The 26,047-nt window shown below is 47.8% G+C and overlaps 1 protein-coding gene across 1 annotated transcript in view; it reads left to right on the top strand.

Moving 5' to 3' along the window:
• Positions 1-26,047, top strand: part of LOC139384402 (neuron navigator 2-like) — a 135,168-nt gene that overhangs the window by 78,144 nt on the left and 30,977 nt on the right. Inside the window, exons 8-13 of the mRNA XM_071129157.1 lie at positions 920-2,138; positions 3,461-3,570; positions 4,016-4,124; positions 6,570-6,965; positions 12,987-13,109; positions 25,400-25,556. Coding sequence (XP_070985258.1) covers positions 920-2,138; positions 3,461-3,570; positions 4,016-4,124; positions 6,570-6,965; positions 12,987-13,109; positions 25,400-25,556 — 2,114 coding nt within the window. The remainder of the gene's footprint in view (positions 1-919; positions 2,139-3,460; positions 3,571-4,015; positions 4,125-6,569; positions 6,966-12,986; positions 13,110-25,399; positions 25,557-26,047) is intronic.

The raw sequence follows: 26,047 nt of genomic DNA, 5'->3' as shown, positions 1-26,047 counted from the left end.
TTGGCTTTGAGTGTTCAAGGTAACGCTAGCAGTAAGTAGGCTCTGGGAGTCTCTACAGGCACGCAACAATAACTACACTCTATTCTTGTACTGTACAGTATTAGCCTCTTGAGGAAGAATATCTTAGCTACTTTATGAGTTCTGTGTCTACGTGGGTTTTGGATTTGATTGTGACTGTTATTGGTAAGTCAAACATTATTGATTTAGAGGGGTAAAAGTATAAACTTTTTTTTAAAGTGCTTTGTTGGTTTTCGTGTGCTCTGTCACAGTGACAGACTGTTGTGTGTCTTCTGTAAAAACCTTAATTTAGACAAAATAGTCAAATGAACGAAAATATTTTGTGTTTTTGTGTTTTAGCTAGCTCGTTTCCACAGTACTTCAGAATACAGCCTTGGAGTGGAGCAAGTCTTTCTGTGAATTGGAAGATAATGACCAGCATCAATCCAGACCTCCCAGGGGGCGTCAGTGGCAGTGTTGTATCTAAGCTCAAATTCCTTGGCCTAACTTTAAAGCACTTTCCCTCATTGTTTTTATAAATAGTTTATGACGGGCACTCTCATTGTTATTGTCCAAGGTCTCTAATAGTTTGCAGAGTGTCGTGGGTTCGCTGGCTTTAAGTCATGACAGGGTTTGACTGTGTCAACACAGGCTAACCTGAGCTTTCCACAGTGCAGGACCTTATATGGACAGTTAGTGTGGGGTCTGTGAGGATTGCTCTGTCTAACCATCTCATATTTCTCTCCTTATCCTCTCTCCCACTCCTGCTTTCCCCCTTCTCTTCCTCCTCTTCATCTTCTTCACTCCTCTCATCTCCGAATCCCCTCTCACTCCTATTCTCCTCTCGGTTATCCTCTTCTCACTTCATCCTTTTCTTCATCCCTTCCACCTCTTCATCCTCTCCTTTTCCTCTTCCTCACAGAACCCTCGGAGGGCATGACTTCACAGACTCCGGGAATGACTGAGCATGCTCCGTCGTCCCCAGCGGCCGTCTGCACTTCCGCCAACAGCGCCTCTACCTCGGCTCCCGTCCCTCCAGCCTCCTCCTCCTCCTCGGCCATCCCCCACCCCAACTCCAGCAGCAAGCCCTGGAGGAGTAAGTCTGTGAGCTCCAAGCACACCACCTCCTCAGCCATGTTCTCTGTCAAGCAGGAGAAGGATGCCTCCTCTAAGGCCTCCTCGTCCACCGAGCCCCCCCCTAAAGTCATCCAACAGAAGTCTATGCTGGAGAAGCTCAAGCTGTTTAACAGCAAAAGTGGATCTAAGTCCTCGTCCTCCAGCACTCAGGGGGCTCAGGCGGACTGCGGTGCCCCCGCCCGGCAGCTCGGGGCTGGTGGAGTGGAGAGGGCAGAAGCAGGGTCCAACACCGACTCCCTGGAGGAGGCGGAGGGGAACGCCCGTCCCGGCGTCAACGGGACCGGTAACGGGACGACCCACAGTGTGGCCCCAACCCATGCCCCTACCGTCGCGACAACAACCAGCAGCCCCAAGATCGCACTGAGGGGAATCGCTCAGCGCACATTCAGTAGAGCTCTGACCGCTAAAAAGAGCTCAGTGAAAGGACTGGAGAAGGAGAAAGAGAAGGAGAGGGGGAAGGAGAAGGAAAGAGGGAAAGAGGTGGGGAAACACATCTCCACCACAGAGAGGATGGAACTCAGGGGGGAGGAGCCTAAGGAGGAAGCGACTACAACTGTTGCAATGGAAACGGAACCCTCTTCCAATAAGAGGACTTCTAAAATCGCCAGTTTCATACCCAAAGGGAGCAAAGTGGCCAAGAAGGAGAGTTCTGTCCCTGCACACAGCGGCATACCAAAGCCAGGGGGTAAAACCTCAGGGGTAGGGGGGAAGGCCCCCTCGGCAGGGGAGCGTCCCCGGAGCATGCGGTTAGGGGGGGGTCTGGTCCTGCACCGCGGACACCTGGACAAGGACAGGGACAGCAGACACTCTAGCTCCACCTCTAGTCTGGCTTCCACAGAGGGCAAGGCCTCACAACAGGGCAACAGCGCCGCCCCGGTGGTGGAAGGTGGAAGTGGTGGCGCCACACAGAGCACAGCCTGCAACACGGTCAGCGTCCAGCTACCTCAGCCCCAGCAGCACCACAGCCACCCCAATACAGCCACCGTAGCACCCTTCATGTACAGGTGAGTGATGCACATACTCTGGACTGACAAAACTGTCAACTGTAACATTTGTCATGATGTGTCTGCCCGACCAAGCCTTTGTGAACCTGTCATAGTATCCTGAGAAAGTCTGAAAGGATCCTAAGTCATTAGTCACTGATCATTAGTGGGCATCTGCAAGCTGTTTGCTAGGAATTTCCCCTAGAGTCACTTTCCCACTGTGTGTTTGTATGCTCACCCCACCCCAGACCACTGTATCTCAGTCCCAGTGTGATATGGGTGGAGCCACTGAATGGAGCCATTCTAACCACCTCTAGTTATCCAACCCCCCCCCCCCCCAACTACAGATTGCCCCTTTAAGTCTATCAACAGTGTGGGGGTTTTAACAAGTGTCCATTAGGCCTATGGATCTTTTCTTTATCATTATCAATTAGATTGAGCAATTAAAGCTCCACTTCTATTCCATCGGCTGGGATCTGCGCTGTGCTGCTGTTGCAAGGGCGCATATCTCACTGGCTGTCCACTGGTTTCAAAAACAATAGGCAGCGTAAACTTCTTGAATTCAACCATTATTGGGTTCAAAGGCGCAAATAGCTAAATGAGAGAGCGGCATTGTGATTCACTTCAATGCGATATGTAGATATCAATAATAAGTGATATCCGTATCTCTGTAGACCACACCACTGCTGTCATCCTTACCTCCAAGCGTTTATTCAAGTTGGATAATCTTTGGATGCCGACAGCAGTCACACCACTGGAAGACATAGCTTGGACTGTAGCCTACAAAATAATATTCCTTCTCTTTTCCCGCGATCCATCAAACACATTTGTTGTGTCATCATAGTGGTCTCTGACTTGTGATCAGACTCGCTCAGGTGGAACAAACTTAAACTTGCGCCTTTTTTCAATGCTGAGTTGACTGTCGTTGAGAAATCACAGAAGCGTCAAAGATTTTTGTTGTTGTTGTTGCTAACATCCTTTTCTGAATGGAAAAGTAATCCTCGAAGTAATCATCTAGGTTTTCAAAAGTATCTGTAATCTGATTACAATATTTTAGCTGGTGACATAATGGATCACAGTTACCGTTTTTTCGTAATCCCTTACATGTAACGGAATACATGTAATCTGTTACTCCCCAACCCTGCCTCTGATCCTCCCCTGTATGAATAGCCCCCCCCCCCCCACACCCTTACACTCACCACTTAGGAACTTCCTCTCCTGTCGTTAGCCGGTTATAGGGCATTAACGGCAGGATCATACATCTCTGTTTTAGAAAAAGGGGGGGAATTGACATTGACAATCCGGATATTCCTTTTGACCTTTGACACTTTGTTATCATCTAGGTCACAAACGGACGTGGACGGTATCATGGCGACAGAGGCAGGGTCAGGAGGAATGGGCGGAGAAAACGTCCCCTTTAAAACCAGCCAGCCATCCATTGAGGACCTTTCAGGTGGGCCATCGACTAGTTCAATAAAGAGAAAACAATACCTTACATTTATGGAATTTTTATCATTCGTGTGCAATTTATATCTATAGGCTACGTTGAGCGTTTTCCTTTCATTATTTTAGGCTATCTGGCATTAGCGTGTAAGCCTATGTTCCGGCACCAAATAGCCTACACACCATTTGCCAAATGTTTTTGGGAATGGGGAGGAACAAGTCAACGTCGAGCCACGCGGGCAAAAAGGACGTCGGAGTTTGACTCTGACTGTAGCCTACGGCGCATTTTCTATATTAGCCGGTTTAGGGTCGGGTGTGGGCCTCAGATTATCACTTTATAACATATTGTCTGGCGGTTGCTGATGGGTTATTAGCAGTTGCGGGCGGGTGAACAAACAGTTGACCCGCGCACCACTAGTGCCTATTTGCTCAGTCACCATGTTTGTTCTGTACAGCAGAAGATCCAGAGACACGGCGGCTGCGGACTGTTAAAAACATTGCAGATTTGCGCCAGAACCTGGAAGAGACTATGTCCAGTCTACGGGGGACTCAGATCTCACACAGGTAAGAACCCCCCCCGTCCCCGTCCCTGCAATGAGAATGGACAGATCCAGAACATGTGTCCAGTCCAGTATCCAAACAGACTCCATATTGCAGATTCAATTCTTCATTCTGTTTTCTGTGTGTTCAACAAGCTCCACTGACATCCATTAAGACATAACACACACACACACCTCCTAGAAAGAGACCACAATAGTCATCACAATAAAGCTATTCTTAAGCAATGATCCAATACACTTTCTCTTGTAAAAATCCCAAAAGCAGGCTGTTAATGTAAGGTTAGTTAGCACGTCTGTTTTTTTTTGTTTTTTTTAAGGGGTTGGATCAGCTTAATATTTCGGAAAGATTGTTGCTTCCATCAATGTAACTGTCTGCATCATTTCCCATCCCCCATATATTTTGGGGTTAATATATATATATCCATATACATACAGTTGAAGTCGGAAGTTTACATACACCTTAGCCAAAAACATTTAAACTCAGCTATACACAATTCCTGACATTTAATCCTAGTACAAATTCCCTGTCTTAGGTCAGTTAGGATCACCACTTTTATTTTAAGAATGTGAAATGTCAGAATAATAGTAGAGAGAATGATTTATTTCAGCTTTTATTTCTGTCATCACATTCTCAGTGGGTCAGAAGTTTACATTCCCTGAATTAGTATTTGGTAGCATTGCCTTTAAATTGTTTAACTTGGGTCAAACGGTTCGGGTAGCCTTCCATAAGCTTCCCACAATATGTTGGGTGATTTTGTCCCATTCCTCCTGACAGAGCTGGTGTAACTGAGTCAGGTTTGTAGGCCTCCTTGCTTGCACATGCTTTTTTCAGTTCTGCCCAAAAATTTAGGTTGGAGTCATTAAAACTTGTTTTTCAACCACTGCACAAATTTCTTGTTAACAAACTATAGTTTTGGCAAGTCGGTTAGGACATCTACTTCGTGCATGACACAAGTAATTTTTCCAACAATTGCTTACAGACAGATTATTTCACTTATAATTAATAATTAATAATATAATTCACTATCACAATTCTAGTGGGTCAGAAGTTTACATACACTAAGTTGACTGTGGCTTTAAACAGCTTGGAAAGTTACAGAAAAGGATGTCATGGCTTTAGAAGCTTCTGATAGGCTAATGGACATAATTTGAGTCAATTGGAGGTGTACCTGTGGATGTATTTCAAGGCCTACCTTCAAACTCAGTGCCTCTTTGCTTGACATCATGGGAAAAAATAAATAAACCAACCAAGAGCTCAGAAGAAAAATGTCAGACCTCCACATTCTGGTTCATTCTTGGGAGCAATTTCCAAACGCCTGAAGGTACCATGTTCATCTGTACAAACAATAGTACGCAAGTATAAACACCTTGGGACCACGCAGCCGTCATACCGCTCAGGAAGGAGACACATTCTGTCTCCTAGAGATGAAAGTACTTTGGTGCAAAAAGTGCAAATCAATCCCAGAACAACAGCAAAGGACCTCGTGAAGATGCTGGAGGAAACAGGTACAAAAGTATCTATATCCACAGTAAAACGAGTCCTATATCGACATAACCTGAAAGGCCGCTCAGCAAGGAAGAAGCCACTGCTCCAAAACCACCATAAAAAAGCCAGACTACGGTTTGGAACTGCACATGGAGATAAAGATGGTACTTTTTGGAGAAATGTCCTCTGGTCTGATAATAGAACTGTATGGCCATAATGACCATCGTTATGTTTGGAGGAAAACGGGGGAGGCTTGCAAGCCGAAGAACACTATCCCAACCGTGAACCACAGGGGTGGCAGCATCAGGTTGTGGGGGTGCTTTGCTGCAGAAAATAGATGGCAACATGAGTGAGGATAATGATGTGGATATATTGAAGCAACATCTCAAGACATCAGTCAGGAAGTTAAAGCTTCATCGCAAATGGGTCTTCCAAATGGACAATGACCCCAAGCATACTTCCAAAGTTGTGGCAAAATGGCTTAAGGACAACAAAGTCAAGGAATTGGAGTGGCCATCACAAAGCCCTGACCTATAGAACATTTGTGGGCAGAACTGAAAAATTATGTGCGAGCAAGGAGGCCTACAAACCTGACTCCGTTACACCAGCTCTGAACTTTTGCGGTTTGAGACTTCTCTGTCTGATGCTCTATTCTAGTTTGTATGTAATGGAGGGCTTGTTCTCCAACCCCACTAGACTGTGTCTTGTGTCTGGTTCTTTCAGCATGATCCCCCCCCCCCCTTTTTATGAGAGTGTCAGTGTCTTTGATCCAGTAGTGGCTTGATGGAGCAGTGGTCTTGTCTTTGGATTTTGATTCAAGCTCCTGACCCAGTCTCTCTCCCTGCTGCGTGCGCTCCCTTTCAAAGGATTAGAGAGGTGTTACCCACTGTCTAGTCTAGTCCAGTTTAATGCTGCTCAGCTAATGTCTCGTCTTACACCCCCCCCCCCCCCTCCCTACCCCAGCACCTTGGAGACAACCTTTGACAGCAACGTCACCACGGAGATCAGCGGTGGCGGCGGGAGTGGGCGGAGCATCCTCAGCCTCACTTCCTCTCGGCCCTCCCTGTCGTCATGGCGACTGGGCCAGTCCAGCCCTCGTCTGCAGGCGGGGGACGCCCCCTCCACGGGGAACGGTTACGGGGGTCGTGCCTTGGGAGGAGGGGGGCAGGGGGGGCGCTACTTGTACCCTGGCCCCCTGCGGAGACAGCTGGCGGGGCGGGGAGGTGCCCTCGGTATGGATCTGGGGGAGAGAGGGGAGGATATTGACCTGGAGGGCATCGCCATGGAGGTGACGGGCTACATGAGTGACGGGGATGTGCTGAGCAAGAACGCAGCGCGCCCGGATGACGTCACGAGCGGGTGAGTAATCTGAGAGAACTCGCAAAACTGCGAGACTGCAAAAAAAAATTGCAAAAACTGCAAATTGCAAAACATTGCAAATTGGGGCTGGCTTGGTTGGTTTTGTGCCCTTTCTCATAGGTTTCGGGAATGAATGCGTTATAAGCGGCTGTCGAGTCACAAGAGGGCGCCAGTGTATTTGTAATCTCCCCTATGTGTACAAATGTGAACATGGTTTCAGCCAAAAGTAGTATGGAATAAAGGGAAAAATACTGTTATACTGTAATAGTTTTTTGAGATGGTATACATTTAGATAGCATATGTCTTTGGGGACCAGGCCCCGTATCCGCAAAGTGTCTCAGATTAGGAGTGCTGATCTAGGATCAGGTTTCCCCTGTCCATATCATTTTATGAATTGTGATCTGAAAGGCAAAACTGATTCTAGATCTGCACTCCTACTCTTCGTGAATACTTGCCCAGATCAGATGCTACCTCTGTCTCCCAGAGGACAGTAGCTCCACTTTGTGAGTTCAATCCAGTAGCGTTGTGCCACATAACCTGTTGGTTTTCTAGTCAGTGCCCATGTTGAAGTCAGTGTCCATGTTGTAACAGGCCCCCTGCATACCTTGGCTGTCATACTCTGCAATTTAAACCAATGCTGTCATCGTTATTATCATATTAATTTACACACTGGGAGCCAACTCTGCTGCTGATGCCAGAATCGGGAGAGTGAACAGCCAAAAAGAGAGAGAGACTAAGACTAAGACTCGCTCTCTCTTTTTGGCCGTTCACTCTCCCCGATTGTGGCATCAACAGCAGAGTCAAACATCAACAAGCAACAACAACAAAAATCCTAAACTGCCTCAAAGTGTTAAGAGGAAGGAAAATAGCCTTGTTTAAGAGCACATAATTCAGGGGTTACCAAACCTTTCTCGACCCCACCATGTAAAATGAAAGGGGCTTCATTGTGGCTATACTTCTGACAGTATTTCAATCTATAGGAAGTATGGTTTGAAGTGACGGAAATGCACCAGAAAGGTATTGGGAAGTTCAGAAGATCATCAGGCGATACTTTTGTATGCTCTTCTGTGTAGAACAGAACATCATCATTGGTAATGTTATTTTCCTCCCCCTCCCCAGTCTGATTTAGTGTGGTCCAGTCCACTCTGTTCTAATGAGTCCTGTGCGGCTTATGGGCAATGTAGAGAGTCTTATCTTTCAGTAATGGGGTCATAATATTTTGTAGCTTAGCCTTTTACTGCGGTGGGCTAAATCAGGGTCAGTTTCTCAGGTAGTCTTAAACAAATCTACTTTGAAACAAAAAAAAGTATACACCTCACACACATGGTTATGGGCTTAAACAAAAGAACAAACAAGTCCCATGTCAGATATAGAGTTGAAATGTCTTCAAATATGAGTTTGCATCCCAATATTACACTTTATATACATATAACAGAACCGTTTGACATAGAAACTGGATTTTCGGCAGGTAAAAAAAAAACAAGGTATATTAATTATGAAATTATGAAAAATATGAATAACATTCCACCCACGATGCCACTAGAGGGCGATTTGTTCATTTGACTGCAGGAAAGGGCTACACCATTCAAAAGACAGAGCCACATTGGTAGGAAGGAAACAGAAACCGCTTCGTTTATTACAACCGGCATCTAGCTACCGGAGTTTACCGACGTAACCCCGGTTCTATGAACTCAAAGCTCAAAGTTTATCTTGCGACATAATCACTTCTGCAGAGCCACCTGCCCTGAAAGTGGTGGGGTTAAGTGCTCCCCCTGAAGCACTCAGATAACGTATCTCAAACAAAACACACACACACACCTGGGCAGGTGAGTGTTATGAAAAGAAAGCGCCCAACCATTCTCCTGCTAGTCCAGTATGATATTCTACATCTATGCTTAGGGATTGGCTCAGGGTGGGACGCCAGCCAAAGTCGTAGTGAGATGAGCGATCAGGCGCTGCTCAGTATTATACAACGGTTGGGTCTAATGCTGAACAAAACCGTCTATTCCACAAATTACCACCGGCTCAATCTATGATGTTAAAATGCCTATGTACTCTGTTCCATCCGACTGCACAATCCACGGTCTCATCAGCCCAGCCAGGCAATTTATAAACTTGATCTCCGCTATAAAAACCATCTAGCCATTATCTCATTTCTTTTAGACTAACATTTTGTTTTCAACTGAGGAGATTTGTTTAAACCTTGCTGTCTGTCTCTCCGACATTTGAAACATTGTTAAATATATTCAAATTCCATCTCCAGCTGTCCCATAGAAATGAACGTGTCGGGACGTCATGAATCAGCAGGCATCCTTTTTTATGGATATATACCAAGAAATGTCAATTGAAAAAAGGTCAAACGAAACGAAGTGCATCTAGTTTGCAGTCTTTCCAGCTTCAGTTTGAAGTGATTGTGTTAACTGTGTTGTTGGCTAGCTCATCTGAACAACAGTGTCCTGACGAGAGAGAGCACATTTTCTATGCCAGGCGAAATCACACCTCATTAGCTCATTGTTATGGATGTATGCAAATAAATGTCACTAGAAAACAACTTAAACAAACGCAAATGGTTCTAATTTGCTGTTATTCTGGCTGCTCTTTGATGTGACTGTAAATTAGCCGTAGTTGGCTAGCTAGCAAGCAAGAGATAAGAATGTTGCCAGTCAGTATGGCAATGGAACATTTAGAACGAACGACTGGGTCGCGTCCATAGACAGAACAAAAACACAGAACGACTGGGTCGTGTCTCTAGCAACCAACAGAACAAAAAAACAGCCGGCTTGGGTAGCAACCCTGGATTTGTGTCGGGACTATATCTTGTGGAAGGATGAAATAGTATGAATAAATTCATCAAAATAATGTTTTTAATGAAAATGTGTCAATCATTATTTGAATATGTTGGTAACCTGTTGTATAAAAGTGATAATGCCCTCGTAACAGTGTTTGGAGGCATTATCAATTAAAACGGGCGGCGGGTGGTTAGAGTGTTGGACTAGTAACCGAAAGGTTGCAAGATCGAATCCCCGAGCTGACAAGGTACAAATCTGTCGTTCTGCCCCTGAACAAGGCAGCTAATCCACTGTTCCTAGGCCGTCATTGAAAATAATATTTTGTTATTTACTGACTTGCCTAGTTAAATTAAGGTTAAAATGAAATAAAAAAACATTGGCTTCCCGGGCATTATCACTTAAGTAAGAGAGCTGCTACAATTTAGATCCGCCATCATGTTCTGTACCACTACCCTGGCCATGTGAGAGAATGATGATGACAGTGGATATTTAAGTTATTTATGTTGGCACGAGTATTGTTAGTCCCGAGACTTAAGTCGAAGGCTGGCAAACTGTGCCAATATATCCTCCAAACACCGGTTTCAAGGGCATTATCACTTTTATACAACAGGTTACCAACATATTCAAATAATGATTGACATGTTTTCATGAACTTTACTTTTTTTATTAAAATCTATATATTTTTTAACCCACCCCCTTTTACTCCCCAATTTCGTGGTATCCAATTGTTAGTAGTTACTGTCTTGTCTCATCGCTACAACTCCCGTACGAGCTCGGGAGAGACGAAGGTCGAAGGCCATGCGTCCTCCGAAGCACAACCCAACCAAGCCGCACTGCTTCTTAACGCAGCGCGCATCCAACCCGGAAGCCAGCCGCACCAATGTGTCGGAGGAAACACCGTGCACCTAGCGACCTAGTCAGCTGTGCACTGCGCCCGGCCCGCCACAGGAGTCGCTAGTGCGCGATGAGACAAGGATATCCCTACCGGCCAAACCCTCCCTAACCCGGACGACGCTAGGCCAATTGTGCGTGGCCCCATGGACCTCCCGGTCATAGCCGGCTGCGGCAGAGCCTGTGCTCGAACCCAGAATCGGGAGCCATTAACTTTATTTTGATGAAATTATTCATTCTATTTAATAGACCACAAGATATAGACCCGACACAAATCTAGGGTTGCTACCCAATCGGTTGCTAGAGACACGACCCAGTCGTTCAGTCTTTTTGTTCTGTATCTATGGACGCGGCCTAGTCGTTCGTTCTAAATGTTTCATTGCCGACATTCTTATCCCTTGCTTGCTAGCTAGCCAACTACGATTAATTTACAGTCACGTCAAAAAGTGCATCCAGAATAACAGCAAAGTTGCTGCGTAAGCTGTTTTCTAGTGACATTTATTTGGATACATCCATAACAATGAGCTAATGAGGTGTGATTTCGCCTGGCATAGAGAATGTGCTCTCTCGTCAGGACAATGTTGGTCAGAGGAGCTAGCCAACAACACAGCTAACACAACAACTTCAAACTGAAGCTGGAAAGACTGCAAGGTAGATGCACGTCGTTTCGTTTGACCTTTTTTTCAATTGACATGTGCGCATGAATGGTCCCAACCTCGGCCATCAATCGATTGAATGGTCGAAATTAGCCCTTATTCCAATGGCTGTCGTGGAAATGGTGTGACCAGATTACGCCTGTGGCCTGGGGAGTTCATGAACCACCGATCATGTTTCTCTGATAACCAGGAGGCCTTTTTGTATGATAATACACTGCGTGTGCGTGTGTGTGTGTGTGTGTGTGGTGATATGGTGGAGCCTCCCCGTGTCTTAACCATTTAAACAGACACAGATAGCTCAGTCCCCTCCCCCCTCCTCCCCCTGGCCTTGAATGTTTAGCCACCAATGCTAAGTTGGCATTAGCAGCTAACTGGTTCAGCCACGTGTTGTAGGTTTGACCATAGAGAATGAGTTGGCAGTGGGATTCCACGCCCGCCTACAGGGTAGTCACTATCTGGGCAAGTGGCAAAGACATGCCTTTTTCTATAGTTGATCTTCTAAAAAAAAATCTGATTTTAAACCTAACCTTATGCCTGACCCTAACCGTGAATTTAAGACCCCAAAATAAAAAAATATGTTTTCATAAATGTTTACGATATAGCCAATTGTGCCACCTGCCCATCTAGTGGGACTTACAGGCATCGTTCTTTATCTTTACCATGTTAATCAAATCTAATTGTTTTGGTCACATACACATATTTAGCAGATGTTATGGCGGGTGTAGCGAAACGCTTGTGTTCCTAGCTCCAACAGTGCAGTAGTATCAAACAATTGACAACACACAAATCTAAAGTGAAAGAATGGAATTAAGAAATATATAAATATTAGCTTGAGCGATGTCGAAGTGGCATTGACTAAAATGGAATAGAATACAGCGTTTTAGTCAATGCCACTCCGACATTGCTCGATCTAATATTTATATAATTATTTGACTTTTAGATTAGTGTGCATTGTTGTGAACTGTTAGATACTACTGCGCTGTTGGAGATAGGAACACAAGCAGGTTAATGAAGCAATACAAATGTTATGTGACTAAAATGAAAGGCCATTTAGTTGAAGGGGAAAAAATGGCCAATTGTTTTCGTCATTTTGATAATAACTACACCAAATTGTTATTCAAATGACAAAAATTTGACTGAGCCTTAATGATATTTTAGTCAAAATAACTTAAGACTAGACTGAATCTATAAAAGGCTGCCAACATTAACACTGCACCAGGAACAACATCTTGGAAAGGTAGGCGAAGTACGGCTGCACTTGTGCGTGTCTGTGTTCTTCTGTGCATGTGCAGAGCTCCAGTGGTGTGGAGTTAATGACCGGTCCAGTCGACCAGCAGCCATTTCATCTGATTGATGAGACTGGTGCCTTGGGCCGGACAAACAAGATGGATGTTCTTTCCTCTCCTAGTTGGTTTTATTTAGAGCAAGAAGGAACAGCCATCTTGTTTGTTGTTGGCTCTCTCTCTGGGGCGTTAGACAGAGCACGGCCCAACACTCGATCTTCTTCTTCCTGGCTTGAAAGCTGACCTGAAAAACGGCCTTCTTTTAGTCAAATCAATTTCCGTTTTTGAATCCGTCAAGAATTAACTGATTTCCAGCAAAAGTGTTGTGCAATTTTAACCGTGAGCTTTGACTTTGAAAACCTTGTGTTTTCTGATGTGACCTTTGACCTTTTCTGATCCCAGCTACATGACGGACGGCGGTCTGAGCCTGTACACGCGGCGACTCAACCGTCTACCTGACGGCATGGCGGCGGTACGAGAGACCCTCCAACGCAACACCTCCACGGGCCAGGGAGACGCTGACAGGTAGGACACACACATACCATTTCTCTGCATCATTGGGAGAGATCCTTACATTGGGTCACATTACAAAATGGTTGGACTTGTGTCCTTGTGACCTGCGTGGGATCAATGGAAAGGATAACAGGGCAGCAGTTTGACCTCTTTCTGGGAGAAAGAGGAGGGAGAAAGCGGAGGGAGTGGTTTAATGTGGATAATTGACAGCGGGAAATGGGTGGAGGCATTATACCATTAAGATAGAGTGTGTTCGTATGGAAGAGAAGCGGATGGGTGTATGGGACCGAAGTGGGCTCTGTAAGAAAGAGTGACGTTAAGTAAGACTGCAGCTATAACTCCTCTCAGTCTGCAGGTGTGAGTGATTTCCTGTTTTCCCCACCTTTTGACCTCCATCTCCCCTCCCTCCCTCCTCCTCTCTCACACCCCCTGAGCCCTCACCTCTTCTGCCCTTCTCCCTCACCTCAGAACCCCTCAGGTGAGAGAGGAAAGCTTCCAGTCTCTCTCTCTCCTCGCACCGTGCACTGAGCCATCTTGACCTTTTGCCTGGCTCTTTCTTCTACCATCCTGCTCATACGGTATCTTTCTCACCTCTGCCCTTCGCCTCTCATACAGGGTCCTAAAGAGACCCCTCAAAGGTGTGTGTGTGAGAGAGCTGTTTCCTATTGGCAGTTGTTGATGAGAGAAAAAGGGGAGAGAGTCTGAAAAGCAATTCAATGATAAAGGTCTTTGGGAACGAGGTGGTATGTATTTGTCCCTTTCATCTATCTGGGAGTTAATTGTGTTAATAGTGCATCAATGCTTGTGCCAGTAGTCTCTCGTTGTTGATATTCCCGACTGATCTTCAAAGAGCGTTCCACTCCTTTCTGAAAAAGCGCCGAGGTGGAGGGTTGGGGGAAGGCAGGGAGGGAGGGGGTAGAGGTGGGGGATGGTACATTTGGAGCAGCCCTCCTGAAGGAATGTCTGATAAATGTGGTTACTGGTTTTGGTTTGCATTAATTGGGAGAGTTGGAAAGTGGTGGATAACTGCGTTAACAGAATATAGCAGGGCTGAAATGGCTTCAGGGTAAAGTGTGTGTGTATGTGGCATGGGGGGGGGGGCTCAAATGAGATCAGTCTAATTTAATAGATGACTGGGGGGGGGGGGGTTAATGGAGCTTATTTGGGAAGGTGGGGAGTTGGATTTGATAGCTGACCACCTTACTGTGTGTGTGTGTGTGTGTGTGTGTGTGTGTGTGTGTGTGTGTGTGTGTGTGTGTGTGTGTGTGTGTGCGTCCAGCTCTTTAGCTGGCCACTCCGTAACGGGCTGTGGTAGACCACTGGATTGGAGACCTATAAAACAGATCAGCTTTTAAAGTCTTAATGATGCTGCTATGGACACCAGCATCTTAGCCTGCCGTTAGGGCCCAGTCAGCGATAGGGTTGGGGGTTGGGGTGTCAGATATCACCATGGCAATGGGGTAAAAGCCTTGTGACCTCAGGCTAAGCGCTTCAATGTGTCATAGTGCACAAGGGGGAGGTTGGAAAATGTGCCTAAAGGAGACAGGAGATTCTAACTCAAGAACTAGAGTATTTAGTGCAGTGGACTCCAACCCTGGCTCCTGGAGAGCTACAGATGTGTGCAGGCTTTTGTTTCAGCCTAGCACTAACACACATGATTCAACTTATCAAGGCATTGATGAACGCTGCCGTTGATGACGTGAATCAGGTGTTTCCTTGCTGGGTTGGAACAAAAGCCGGTGTTTTCTGTAGCTCTCCAGGACACCGACTGGTTCCTATTAAACGCCTCAAATCAGAAGACGAAGAAGGGATAGTCACTACAACTGCCTCTGTTTTCACGCTCAGATGTGTGCAAATTACGTTTCAAACTGGCACTATCGTTGCCGAAGAATCCCTTTTAGCTATGGGACCACACGGACCCATAGCGACAAAGGACTGCGAGTGTCACATTGAATTAACGTGTGTGTGTCTTTCAGCTCACATTTCATTTCACGGCCAGAGAAAGAGGAAGTAACTCATCTGTAACAATCCGTCCGCTGATTTGAATTCCTTTTGTCCGACCAGACAAAGAGACACTCTTTTCTGTGGTGTGTCTACGTGTGTGACTGTGGTGTGTGTGTGTGTGTGTGTGTGTGTTCTTGCAGATACAGTATGAAACAGATAGGAGGGAGAAATAGGAAAGCCCCAAACCACCCTTTGAACATTACAATAATAAATACAGTATATCCCTCGGTCCTCTCCTTCGTCTCTTATTTCTCTCCGTTCTTCACTCGTTGTGTGTGTGTGATGTTAGTGGATCTCTGGGTAGGTTTTCACCTTCCACTCCCCAGAGTGTGTGTGTGGTGTGTGTGTGTGTACAGCCCTAGGAGTTATAGTTATTTCCAGCACCCTCTCAAACACCCCAGCACCACAGCACCCCAGCACCACAGCATCCCCAATGCCCATTTTCCGTACCTGTCTGGACTTGACTAGGTCCCTCAGGCAATTGAGGAGAAGGGAGGTGCTCAGGTAAAGGTTGCACCTGGCAGTAAAACGGGTGGACAGGATCGCTTCCCCTCTCTCTCTACCCCTCTCTCTTCCTCTCTCTCTCTACCCCTCTCTCTTCCTCTCTTTTCGCTCTCCTTTGAGGAATCCTCATTCCCCCCCCCCCCTTGCTCTGTCTCCCTCCTCTTTCCTCGGTCTCTCTCTTTCTCTCTCTCTCTGTTGTGTGGTGTGTGTTTCCCTGTTTCCCTCTCTCCGGCGAAGAGGATGCTGTGGTTTTGCTCCAGGCTCTAAACATGTACAGTCGCAGTCTTTTCTCCCTTCCTCTCTCTCTCTACCCCTCTCTCTTCCTCTCTCTCGTTGTCCAGGCATTTCATGAACCACCGATCATGTTTCTCTGATAACCAGGAGGCCTTTTTGTATGATATTACACTGCGTGTGTGTGTGTGTGTGTGTGTGTGTGTGTGTGTGTGTGTGTTAAACCCAGTGCCCCCAATAACATTTCAATGTGTCTGGTGCTTAGACTGTTCACGTAACGTCACCCTCTAGGATCAGATCCGACATCAACCCTCCAAAAGTTATTCCTCTGCGTTCATTTTGAGAGTCTCGTGATTCCGGCAGCACGTGGGCTCTGGTCCGGAATACCAAGGAGTGTTTTGGAGAGTGAGGCAAGAGGAGAAGATGGGTTGCTACTGGCTTAATGCTATCATCGATGTGTCTTTTGTGTTTGGGTGGCGCTACTACTGACAGCTTTGTACCTGCGTGAGTTCTTCAATGGTTGGAGTAGCGGATACGGTGACGTCTGCAGTCATTGTTTTTGGACTCTTACTTTGGTTTGATCAGCTGAGAAAATGGATCAAAGGACCACTCCCACCCTTTGTCTGCTTCTAGGCTTCTCTCTGGCTCTCTTTTCCTCAGTCTCTCTCTCTCACTCACACACTCTGCTGTAATGGTCTATGCCTTTGTCTCCGGCTGGCTGACTCCTATTGGATTAGTGCTTAGGGAAGTGGCGTTGAGCCTTGCTGTGCCAGAGAGTGTGGCAGGGATGTCAGCACGGGGAAACACTGACTGCCTGCCATCAGGACACTGCATCTGTCACACCCTGACCATAGTTTACTTTGTATATTTCTATGTTTTGGTTGGTCAGGGTGTGATCTGAGTGGGCATTCTATGTTACATGTCTAGTTTGTCCAGTTCTATGTTCGGCCTGATATGGTTCTCAATCAGAGGCAGGTGTTCGTCATTGTCTCTGATTGGGAACCATATTTAGGTAGCCTGGGTTTCACTGTGTGTTTGTGGGTGATTGTTCCTGTCTATGTGTTTTCACCAGATAGGGCTGTTTAGGTTTTCGTTACGGTCATCACGTTGTTTATTTTGGAGTGTTTGTATTGATTCGTGTTTTACGTTTGTTCATTAAAACATGGATCGCAATCTACACGCTGCATTTTGGTCCGACTCTCCTTCTCATCACGAAAACCGTTACAGCATCGCAATGATAGAGAGACTGAAAGAGAGAGAAATGAAAACACCTTCCATCCCCTGCCACTTTGGAGGATGTTTTCGTTAAACGTTTATAGACGCATTCTGCTGTGAGGGGTTGCTGAGCCCCACCTGTCACCTTGGCCTGCGTAACGTGGCAAAGGTTAAGTGGTACCCTCCTCTACCTCACGGAGGGGTTGAAAGACATTTTGCTGAGTGGGGGTAAAAATGTGCAGGTTTGTGGCGGTACCCAAGGTAACAAGATCAATGTGATTTATCCACACTTAGTATGGGAGGGAGGCTCACACACACACACACAAAACACCTGAGGACTGGAGAAATGAGATGATATGAGATGAGATGTGTGTGTGTGTGTGTGTGTGTGTGTGTGTATCGTCTGGTGTGTGTGTCTTCTGTCAATGTGAAATTCCACACTTGTCTGCCTCCCACTGGGTCCTTTCGATCAGCGTGTATGTGCATGCAGTGGTCTGTATCCCACATCTGTACTTTGTTTTATGGATCAGGGTCAGTCAGTTGACTCAAAGCAGCGCACCGTTTACTCAACGAGAGAGAGAGAGAGATATTTGTGTGCAAGAGTCAAAGAATGCAACAGAAATGTCATGTAGTTGATGTTTGTTTCATATCTAAAATCTGTTTACTCGAGCTAGTCAAATGAGAAACGAGGCTAGAAAGAGAGAGACTAGAGGGAGAGATGCATTCCTGACCCTGTAGTCCAGTCGCCGTGTCATTTCTCTGTGCTGCGGGGACCAGCTGTGTCATTTAACCACCCCACAACTCGGGCCTGGAATGTCCATACGGAGAAGGAATGCACCGAGTCCTGTCCAAGATCCTCTCTGCCGCTCCTTTGCCCTCTCTTACCCTGTATCCCTCTCTCTCACCCTGTATCCCTCTCTCTTACCCTGTATCCCTCTCTCCTACCCTGTATCCCTCTCTCTTACCCTGTATCTCTCTCTCTTACCCTGTATCCCTCTCTCTTACCCTGTATCCCTCTCTCTTACCCTGTATCCCTCTCTCTTACCCTGTATCCCTCTCTCTTACCCTGTATCCCTCTCTCTTACCCTGTATCCCTCTCTCTTACCCTGTATCCCTCTCTCTTTCCCTGTATCCCTCTCTCTTACCCTGTATCCCACTCTCTTACCCTGTATCCCACTCTCTTACCCTGTATCCCTCTCTCTTACCCTGTATCCCTCTCTCTTACCCTGTGCCTGCCCGTTCTCTACCTCTCCTTCCCTCACTCCACCCGCCCATTCACTCCCTCGCCCTGTATCCCTCTCTCCCGTTTCTCCCTCACCCCCTCCCATATTCTCACACCCAATCCCCAGGGTCCTGTTCAAACTGCCCTCCCTCATTCCCTGTCCTCCCTTCCCTCTCCCTCCCTCCCCGTCTCCCTCCCCTTCCCTCTCCCTCCCTCCCCTTCCCTCTCCCTCCCTTCCCTTCCCTCTCCCTCCCTTCCCTCTCCCTCCCTCCCTCCCTCCCCGTCTCCCTCCCTCCCCTTCCCCCTCCCTCCCTCCCCTTCCCTCTCCCTCCCTCCCCTTCCCCCTCCCTCCCTCCCCTTCCCTCTCCCTCCCTCCCCGTCTCCCTCCCTTCCCTCTCCCTCTCCTTCCCTCTCCCTCCCTTCCCTCTCCCTCCCTTCCCTCTCCCTCCCTTCCCTCTCCCTCCCTCCCCGTCTCCCTCCCTTCCCTCTCCCTCCCCTTCCCTCTCCCTCCCTCCCCTTCCCTCTCCCCCCTCTCCTTCCCTCTCCCTCCCTCTCCTTCCCTCTCCCTCCCTCTCCTTCCCTCTCCCTCCCTCCCCGTCTCCCTCCCTTCCCTCTCCCTCCATCCCCGTCTCCCTCACTCCTCCCTGTGTATAGAGGGGTCAGAGGTGGTGTTTACACAGGGACAGCCAAACAGTGGTTGTGTGTAGAGTCGGCTCAGTCAGTACACACACAGCCCAGGCCCAAACACATGCTTTAGATAACACACACACACACACACACACACACACACACACACACACACACACACTGGTTTGTGTTCCTACTGGCGGTCTACACTACAGAATAGGTTGGGAGGAGGTTTGGGGGTCAGGGTTAGTTGTGTCGAGGCAGTAGTGGCGCAGGCAAGCTGGAGTCCTCATGATGGGACACTCCTAAAAACACATCTGTTTTGTTTGCGCCCGTCGTCGCGGTCGGTGATACGACAGACGGTAATGCCTCCTCGAGGCTCTCTTTTCTCTTCCTCGGTTTGATTTCCGTAAAACATACGTGTCTGTCTTTTTGAAAGCAATACAGTCTTGACGGAGTAAGGGTGTGCGTGTGCGCGCGCGTGTGTCTCTGAGTGTGTAAGCCTCTCCTCTGTCTCTTTCCCCATGACGTCATCTGTGACCTATATATTAGAGGGAGCTCATGTTTTAGTGTGTAAACCCATATCCAATCCACTCACACTGTCTCTGACAGCAGTCGACAGGACTAAGTCATCTGATCCCACAACAGTCTTGAGTAATAGTAGCTCCCCTTTTAAACGGAGGAAATTCCTTATCGTCCCGGGGTTGCCAACGTTTGAGCGTGTGTGTGTGTGTGTGCGTGCATTTATTTTTCTTTTTTAAAATGTGGTACTTTTAGCACAGTTTCGTGATCCACCTACTGTCTCTCCCATCGCTGCAAGGAGAGGCGACGTGCGTCTCTCTCTCACTTCTAAGAACAACTAAACAAACAGCAACTACTCTCTCTTCATCTCTCTCTCTTGGCCAGCGGTCCCAGTTGAATAACAGCAGGGTTTATGACCCCTACTGTCTCTCTTCATCTCTCTCTCTCTCTCTATTCTTTCACCTACTGTCTCTCTTCCCATGTCTCTCTCTCTCTCTCTCTCTCTCCTACTGTCTCTGCCATCCTGGGATCTTACTCTCTCTCACACAAGGGGGCACTATCCACCTACTGTCTCTCTTCATCTCTCTCTCTAGCACAAGTAATAGCGAAATCACACATACTGTTACTCTCTCTGCACATTCTCTCTCTCTCTCTCTTATGCAAGCACACCTACTGTCTCTCTGAGTGTGGACATCTCTCTCTCTCTCTCTCTCTCTCTCTCTCTCTTCTCTCTCTCTCTCCACCTACTGTCTCTCTTCATCTCTCTCTCTCTCTCTCTCACCTACTGTCTCTCTCCATCTCTCTCTCTCCGCCTACTGTCTCTCTCCATCTCTCTCTCTCCGCCTACTGTCTCTCGCCATCTCTCTCTCTCTCCCCACCGACTGTCTCTCTCCATCTCTCTCTCTCTCCCCCTACTGTCTCTCTTCATCTCTCTCTCTCTCTCCCTACTGTCTCTCTTCATCTCTCTCTCTCTCTCTCTCTCCGCCTACTGTCTCTCTCCATCTCTCTCTCTCTCCCCTACTGTCTCTCTTCATCTCTCTCTCTCTCACTACTGTCTGTCTCTCTCTCTCTATCCACCTACTGTCTCTCTTCATCTCTCTCTCTCTCTCTCCGCCTACTCTCTCTTCATCTCTCTCTCTCTCTCCGCCTACTGTCTCTCTTCATCTCTCTCTCTCTCTCTCCACCTACTGTCTCTCTTCATCTCTCTCTCTCTCTCTCTCTCCGCCTACTGTCTCTCTTCATCTCTCTCTCTCTCTCTCTATCCACCTACTGTCTCTCTTCATCTCTCTCTCTCTCTCTCCGCCTACTCTCTCTTCATCTCTCTCTCTCTCTCTCTCTCCACCTACTGTCTCTCTTCATCTCTCTCTCTCTCTCTCTCTCTCTCTCTCTCCACCTACTGTCTCTCTTCATCTCTCTCTCTCTCTCTCTCTCCACCTACTGTCTCTCTCCATCTCTCTCTCTCCGCCTACTGTCTCTCTCCATCTCTCTCTCTCCGCCTACTGTCTCTCGCCATCTCTCTCTCTCCCCCCTACTGTCTCTCTCCATCTCTCTCTCTCCCCCCTACTGTCTCTCTTCATCTCTCTCTCCCCCCTACTGTCTCTCTTCATCTCTCTCTCTCCGCCTACTGTCTCTCTCCATCTCTCTCTCTCCCCCCTACTGTCTCTCTTCATCTCTCTCTCTCCACTACTGTCTGTCTCTATCTCTCTCTCCCCCCTACTGTCTCTCTCTATCTCTCTCTCCCCCCTACTGTCTCTCTCTATCTCTCTCTCCCCCCTACTGTCTCTCTCTATCTCTCTCTCCCACCTACTGTCTCTCTCCATCTCTCTCTCCCACCTACTGTCTCTATCTCTCTCTCTCCCACCTACTGTCTCTATCTCTCTCTCTCCCCCCTACTGTCTCTCTCCATCTCTCTCTCTCTCCACCTACTGTCTCTCTCCATCTCTCTCTCCCACCTACTGTCTCTCTCTCTCTCCACCTACTGTCTCTCTCCATCTCTCTCTCTCTCCCCCTACTGTGTCTCTCCATCTCTCTCTCTCTCCATCCACCTACTGTCTCTCTCCATCTCTCTCCATCCACCTACTGTGTCTCTCCATCTCTCTCTCTCTCCATCCACCTACTGTCTCTCTCCATCTCTCTCTCTCTCCACCTACTGTCTCTCTCCCTCCTACTGTTACATAGCTTTTCTAATCCTTTGAATTAAATTTGCAGAGGGACTTGTGAATGTTAGCGTTGCAGTCTCCCAGGACTCCCTCCCACCTTTCATCATCACCGTCATGCCTGATGCTTACAAAGGCAGTGTGTTGTTGTTTTTTACATTTTATTTTCACCATATACTTTTAAAAAGAGAATAGTCTGTCTGTACACCTAACCTCATCCTAAAGGCCAATGCTCAAATGAATCCATTTAACTCCATTTCCGCAAGCCACCACACAGCTGTGAAGTTCTCCGTCGTACGAAGAGAGATTTCCCTGCTCAGTAATCGACGCAAAAGTCAATTGATTGTGGATCCACACACATCAATTGAACCCATAACCTTCTGGCGTTTCGCTGTTTGCATTTCCATGCTTGGCACTGCTTCTCTTTCTAAGTTCAATGGGGGGGGGGGGGGGGGGGGGGGGCTGTGGTTAGTGTCGCTGTCCTTCCTGATGGGCTCTAAATGGCTGGGCGGTAGTTAATAGGTAGGTTGTGCTGCCAGTAGGAGGCTATGGGTTCGGGCCATGTTTGCTGGGCTGATCTCTAATTAGTAATGGGCTGGCAGTTAGTCAGGGTGGATCTGTCGGGGAACTCCAGGGATCGCACACACCGACATGCATGGGGAAGTCGGGTATGTTGGATTTGGGAATGTCTTAGTTGATGATAATAAGGAATGATGTTTTGAATGGGCGAATCTGGTCGAATCTGTCTGTGTGGCTGTGATCCATACTATGACTGTGCTGCAGCTTCATACTGCTGTTGGGTCTTTTGAGGATGACTTATTTTGGTTCCGTAGGATTTGGAAGGTTGCTGGTTCGAATCCCTGAGCCGACATGGTAAAAAATCTGTCGTTCTGCCCCTGAACAAGACGGTTAACCCACTGTTAGCGGTAGGCCGTCATTGTAATTAAGAATTGGTTCTTAACCGACTTGCCTAGTTAAATAAAGGTTACATTTAATTACAACAACGACACAAACATTTGGGAGAGTTTGTCATTGTTGCTGTGACGTTACTGGTTCGGCTGCGGCAGTGAGCTGGTTAACTGGGCTTGGGGAAGGTCAGGTTACATGCACTAGGAGGGAACACTCTCTCTCTCTCTCTCTTTCACGGTTCCCTCACTCAGTCCAGGGAGAAAGAGAGACGGGGGAATATGCAAGAGGAGATAAGGCAACAGGAGAGAGAAAAGAGGGAGGGATGATGAGTGCAGAAGACACAGTCAGAAAAACAGAAAGGGCCAGAGTGAGCATGGGATAAACGCGGAGTGGGGGGGAGGAGGCAGACACAAAGAGAGAGTGAGACTGGCAGAGGGAGAGGCAGAAGGAGAGGGTAGAGTGAGAGAAGCAGAAAGAGAGAGAGGGAGACTGGCGGAGGCAGAAGGAGAGGGATAGAGTGAGAGAAGCAGAAAGAGAGAGAGAGAGAGACTGGCGGAGGCAGAAGGAGAGGGGTAGAGTGAGAGAAGCAGAAAGAGAGAGAGAGAGAGACTGGCGAAGGCAGAAGGAGAGGGGTAGAGTGAGAGAAGCAGAAAGAGAGAGAGAGAGACTGGCGGAGGCAGAAGGAGAGGGATAGAGTGAGAGAAGCAGAAAGAGAGAGAGAGAGACTGGCGGAGGCAGAAGGAGAGGGATAGAGTGAGAGAAGCAGAAAGAGAGAGAGAGAGAGACTGGCGGAGGCAGAAGGAGAGGGATAGAGTGAGAGAAGCAGAAAGAGAGAGAGGGAGACTGGCGGAGGCAGAAGGAGAGGGATAGAGTGAGAGAAGCAGAAAGTGAGAGAGGTTGGCTAGCTCAGTGTGTAACTCAGCGGTATGGACTCATGAAGCTCTCTGTCCAACTCGGCATTCTCCCCCACCCTCCAGGTTCCCACGGCCTCCCAGGAACTCTGGCCAGGTAAGAGAGTGTGTGTGATGGCTCTTTTTCCTTTTGAAAATGGGCTAATCTACATCTTCAGAAGGATACTAGATTTTAAATATGGACAAGAACCTTAGATTCTCAGTTGGTCTGTGATGTTTCTCTCTCGCTCTCTCTCTGTCTCTCCGTCTCTGTGCGTTGGGGGGGGGGGGACTATCCCCCATATGGCTGTGTGAACATGTTTAGACGGCTGTGGTCAGTCTAAATCTCTTACCAGTTCGCTCTGTCTGCAGTCCTGTCCAGAACAGACATACTGTGGGTTTAAGGCAACTTCAAAGCGTCCGAGCCTCGGCACTTAAGCTACAGACTGCAGTGCTTGTGATAGATATCAGATATGCATGATGATAGTTTGTTAATGTACGATTCCCCAGTATGTTGTAAAGGGCTGTGTGTGTGTGTGTGTGTGTTTGAAGTATGATTCATGACATCATCCTGTCTGCAGATGAGGGACAGATGCTTCCTGGGGCTTAAGCCAAAGTCAGTGAGGACACGCGGATGTGTTTCAGTGTGTGCGTCTGTAGCGACAGGGCTGCGTGTGTCTGTCGCATTAGAGGTGACGGATCTGTCCCTGGATGACACTAATCCAAACACCAGGAGACAATAGCAGCTGTGTGTGTGTGTGTGTGTGTGTGGGCACGCGCGCTTGTGCGTGGTCTTGAATAGTTGTCAAGGCAGCTTTTAACTCTTTCTCCCTCCCTGTGGTCCTGTCTCATCCATAGTCTTTCTAGATATCACTCTAGTCTCTCTTGCATGCCCCCCCCCCCCCCCCCCCCCCACACACACACACACTCTAGTCTCCCGGGCGACCCCCCCGTCTCCCGTCCCCTACCCCGCTTCAGGGTTGGGGATAGACAAACACAGCCTGTATAATTGTTCCAAGTGGGGTTAAAGACTAGTTTGTGTGTGTTGTAGAACCTTCCTGTTCAAGGTTAGTCTCCTGTTCAAGGTTAGTTGTTTTGATGGACAGCCTCCAGTCAGTGTGTGTGTGTGTGTGTGTGTGTGTGTGTGTGTGTGTGTGTGTGTGTGTGTGTGTGTGTGTGTGAGACTGAGATTTCCAGGCAGCTCGGGGCTCTATGCTGCTGCCCGACTGTGAGCCGTGTCGTACATTCACCCTGCCTCTTAGCAGGGCTTTTCTCCCTGGTGCAGAGAGCGACTGTGTGTTATCACCCGGGAATTACGCTCACACATAAAATATCCCTCCCGTCTCCGCGGGTTCACCAGCTTGTACGGTCACGGAGCTTTAGCCAGGCTAGTAGGGCGTCTACACTGTCAGGGGATTTCTATTCCGAGCCAGAGTGAGCGATACATTGCCGTCGTCCGTCTCGAGCAGCGCTCTCCAACCCTGTTCCTCGGAGAGCTACCCTCCTGTAGGTTGTGGCGCCAACCCCAGTATCTAACCCGATTCAGCTTATCGACCAGATGATTATCAGAAGCAGGCGTGCTAGATTAGGGTTGGAGGGAAAAGGTACAGGACTGTAGCTCTCCGGGAAGTGGGTTGCAGAGCCCTGGTAGAGCGTATGTGTTGCTTCATAGAGGAATGGTAATGAAATGTGAAATATTCACAATATTCGGCCGATTCCTCGGCTGGAAATAAGACGAAGGCTCTGAAGTAGAAAATGTAACACTGATTTAATTGGAGAGTCCTCTTCGGTTGCGCCCATTCAACCATACACCGAACCCTTGTTCAGCTCTGTTTACAAATGAGGTATCTGTTTATTAAAGGCACATTTTGTACCATTTTTCTTTTTTAAAACGAAACCCTTTTGGGTATGCCCTCTTCTCTTTTGTCGTGGCTGGCATGTCACCTCTCCTCTCTCCTCCCTTTACCCTGGTTAAAATGGTGCTGTTTAATTCAACCTATCTTTTTCTCCTTTCTCTCCCAGCTGGGATGACAGCAGCTCAGTGAGCAGTGGCGTCAGTGACACCGTCGACACAGATGACATCAACACCAGCTCCTCCATCAGCTCCTACGCCAACACACCGGCCGCACAGCGCAAGGCCCTCAACGGACAGGTCGGTGTGGAGGCTAGACACAAGCACGTATGCGTGAACGGCACCCACACACACACACACACACACACACACACACACAAGCATGCACACACACACACACACACAAGCACGCACACATACACACACACAAGCATGCATGCACACATACACAAGCATGCACACACACACACACACACACACAAGCTTGCACACACACACAAGTGCACACACTCACACACATACACACACGAATACAGCCCCAGGCGCTGAACGGACTCACAGATAAACTCTCAAGTACAGTCTCACACTCCCCCCCCCCCCCCCCCCTCTTTCTCCTCTCCCCCGTCCCTTTTCTCTCCCCCCTTAGCTCCGAGCGTGTTAATGATATTGGAATTATGAGCCTATGGTGGCAGACCTGGGAACTGACTAGACTAAAGGCTGATGTTTGAACTTGCCTCAAGTCAATAAATACCCATTTTAAGAAGCCACCTTTAGACAAGCTGTCTGAGCGGTGATTCTACCCTCAGCTCGTTTTTGGG

Source organism: Oncorhynchus clarkii, chromosome 26, assembly GCF_045791955.1.
Source record: "Oncorhynchus clarkii lewisi isolate Uvic-CL-2024 chromosome 26, UVic_Ocla_1.0, whole genome shotgun sequence".
Lineage (NCBI taxonomy): Eukaryota > Metazoa > Chordata > Actinopteri > Salmoniformes > Salmonidae > Oncorhynchus > Oncorhynchus clarkii.
Note: the sequence above shows the minus strand (reverse complement) of the source record. Positions and strands in the feature narration are given on the sequence as shown.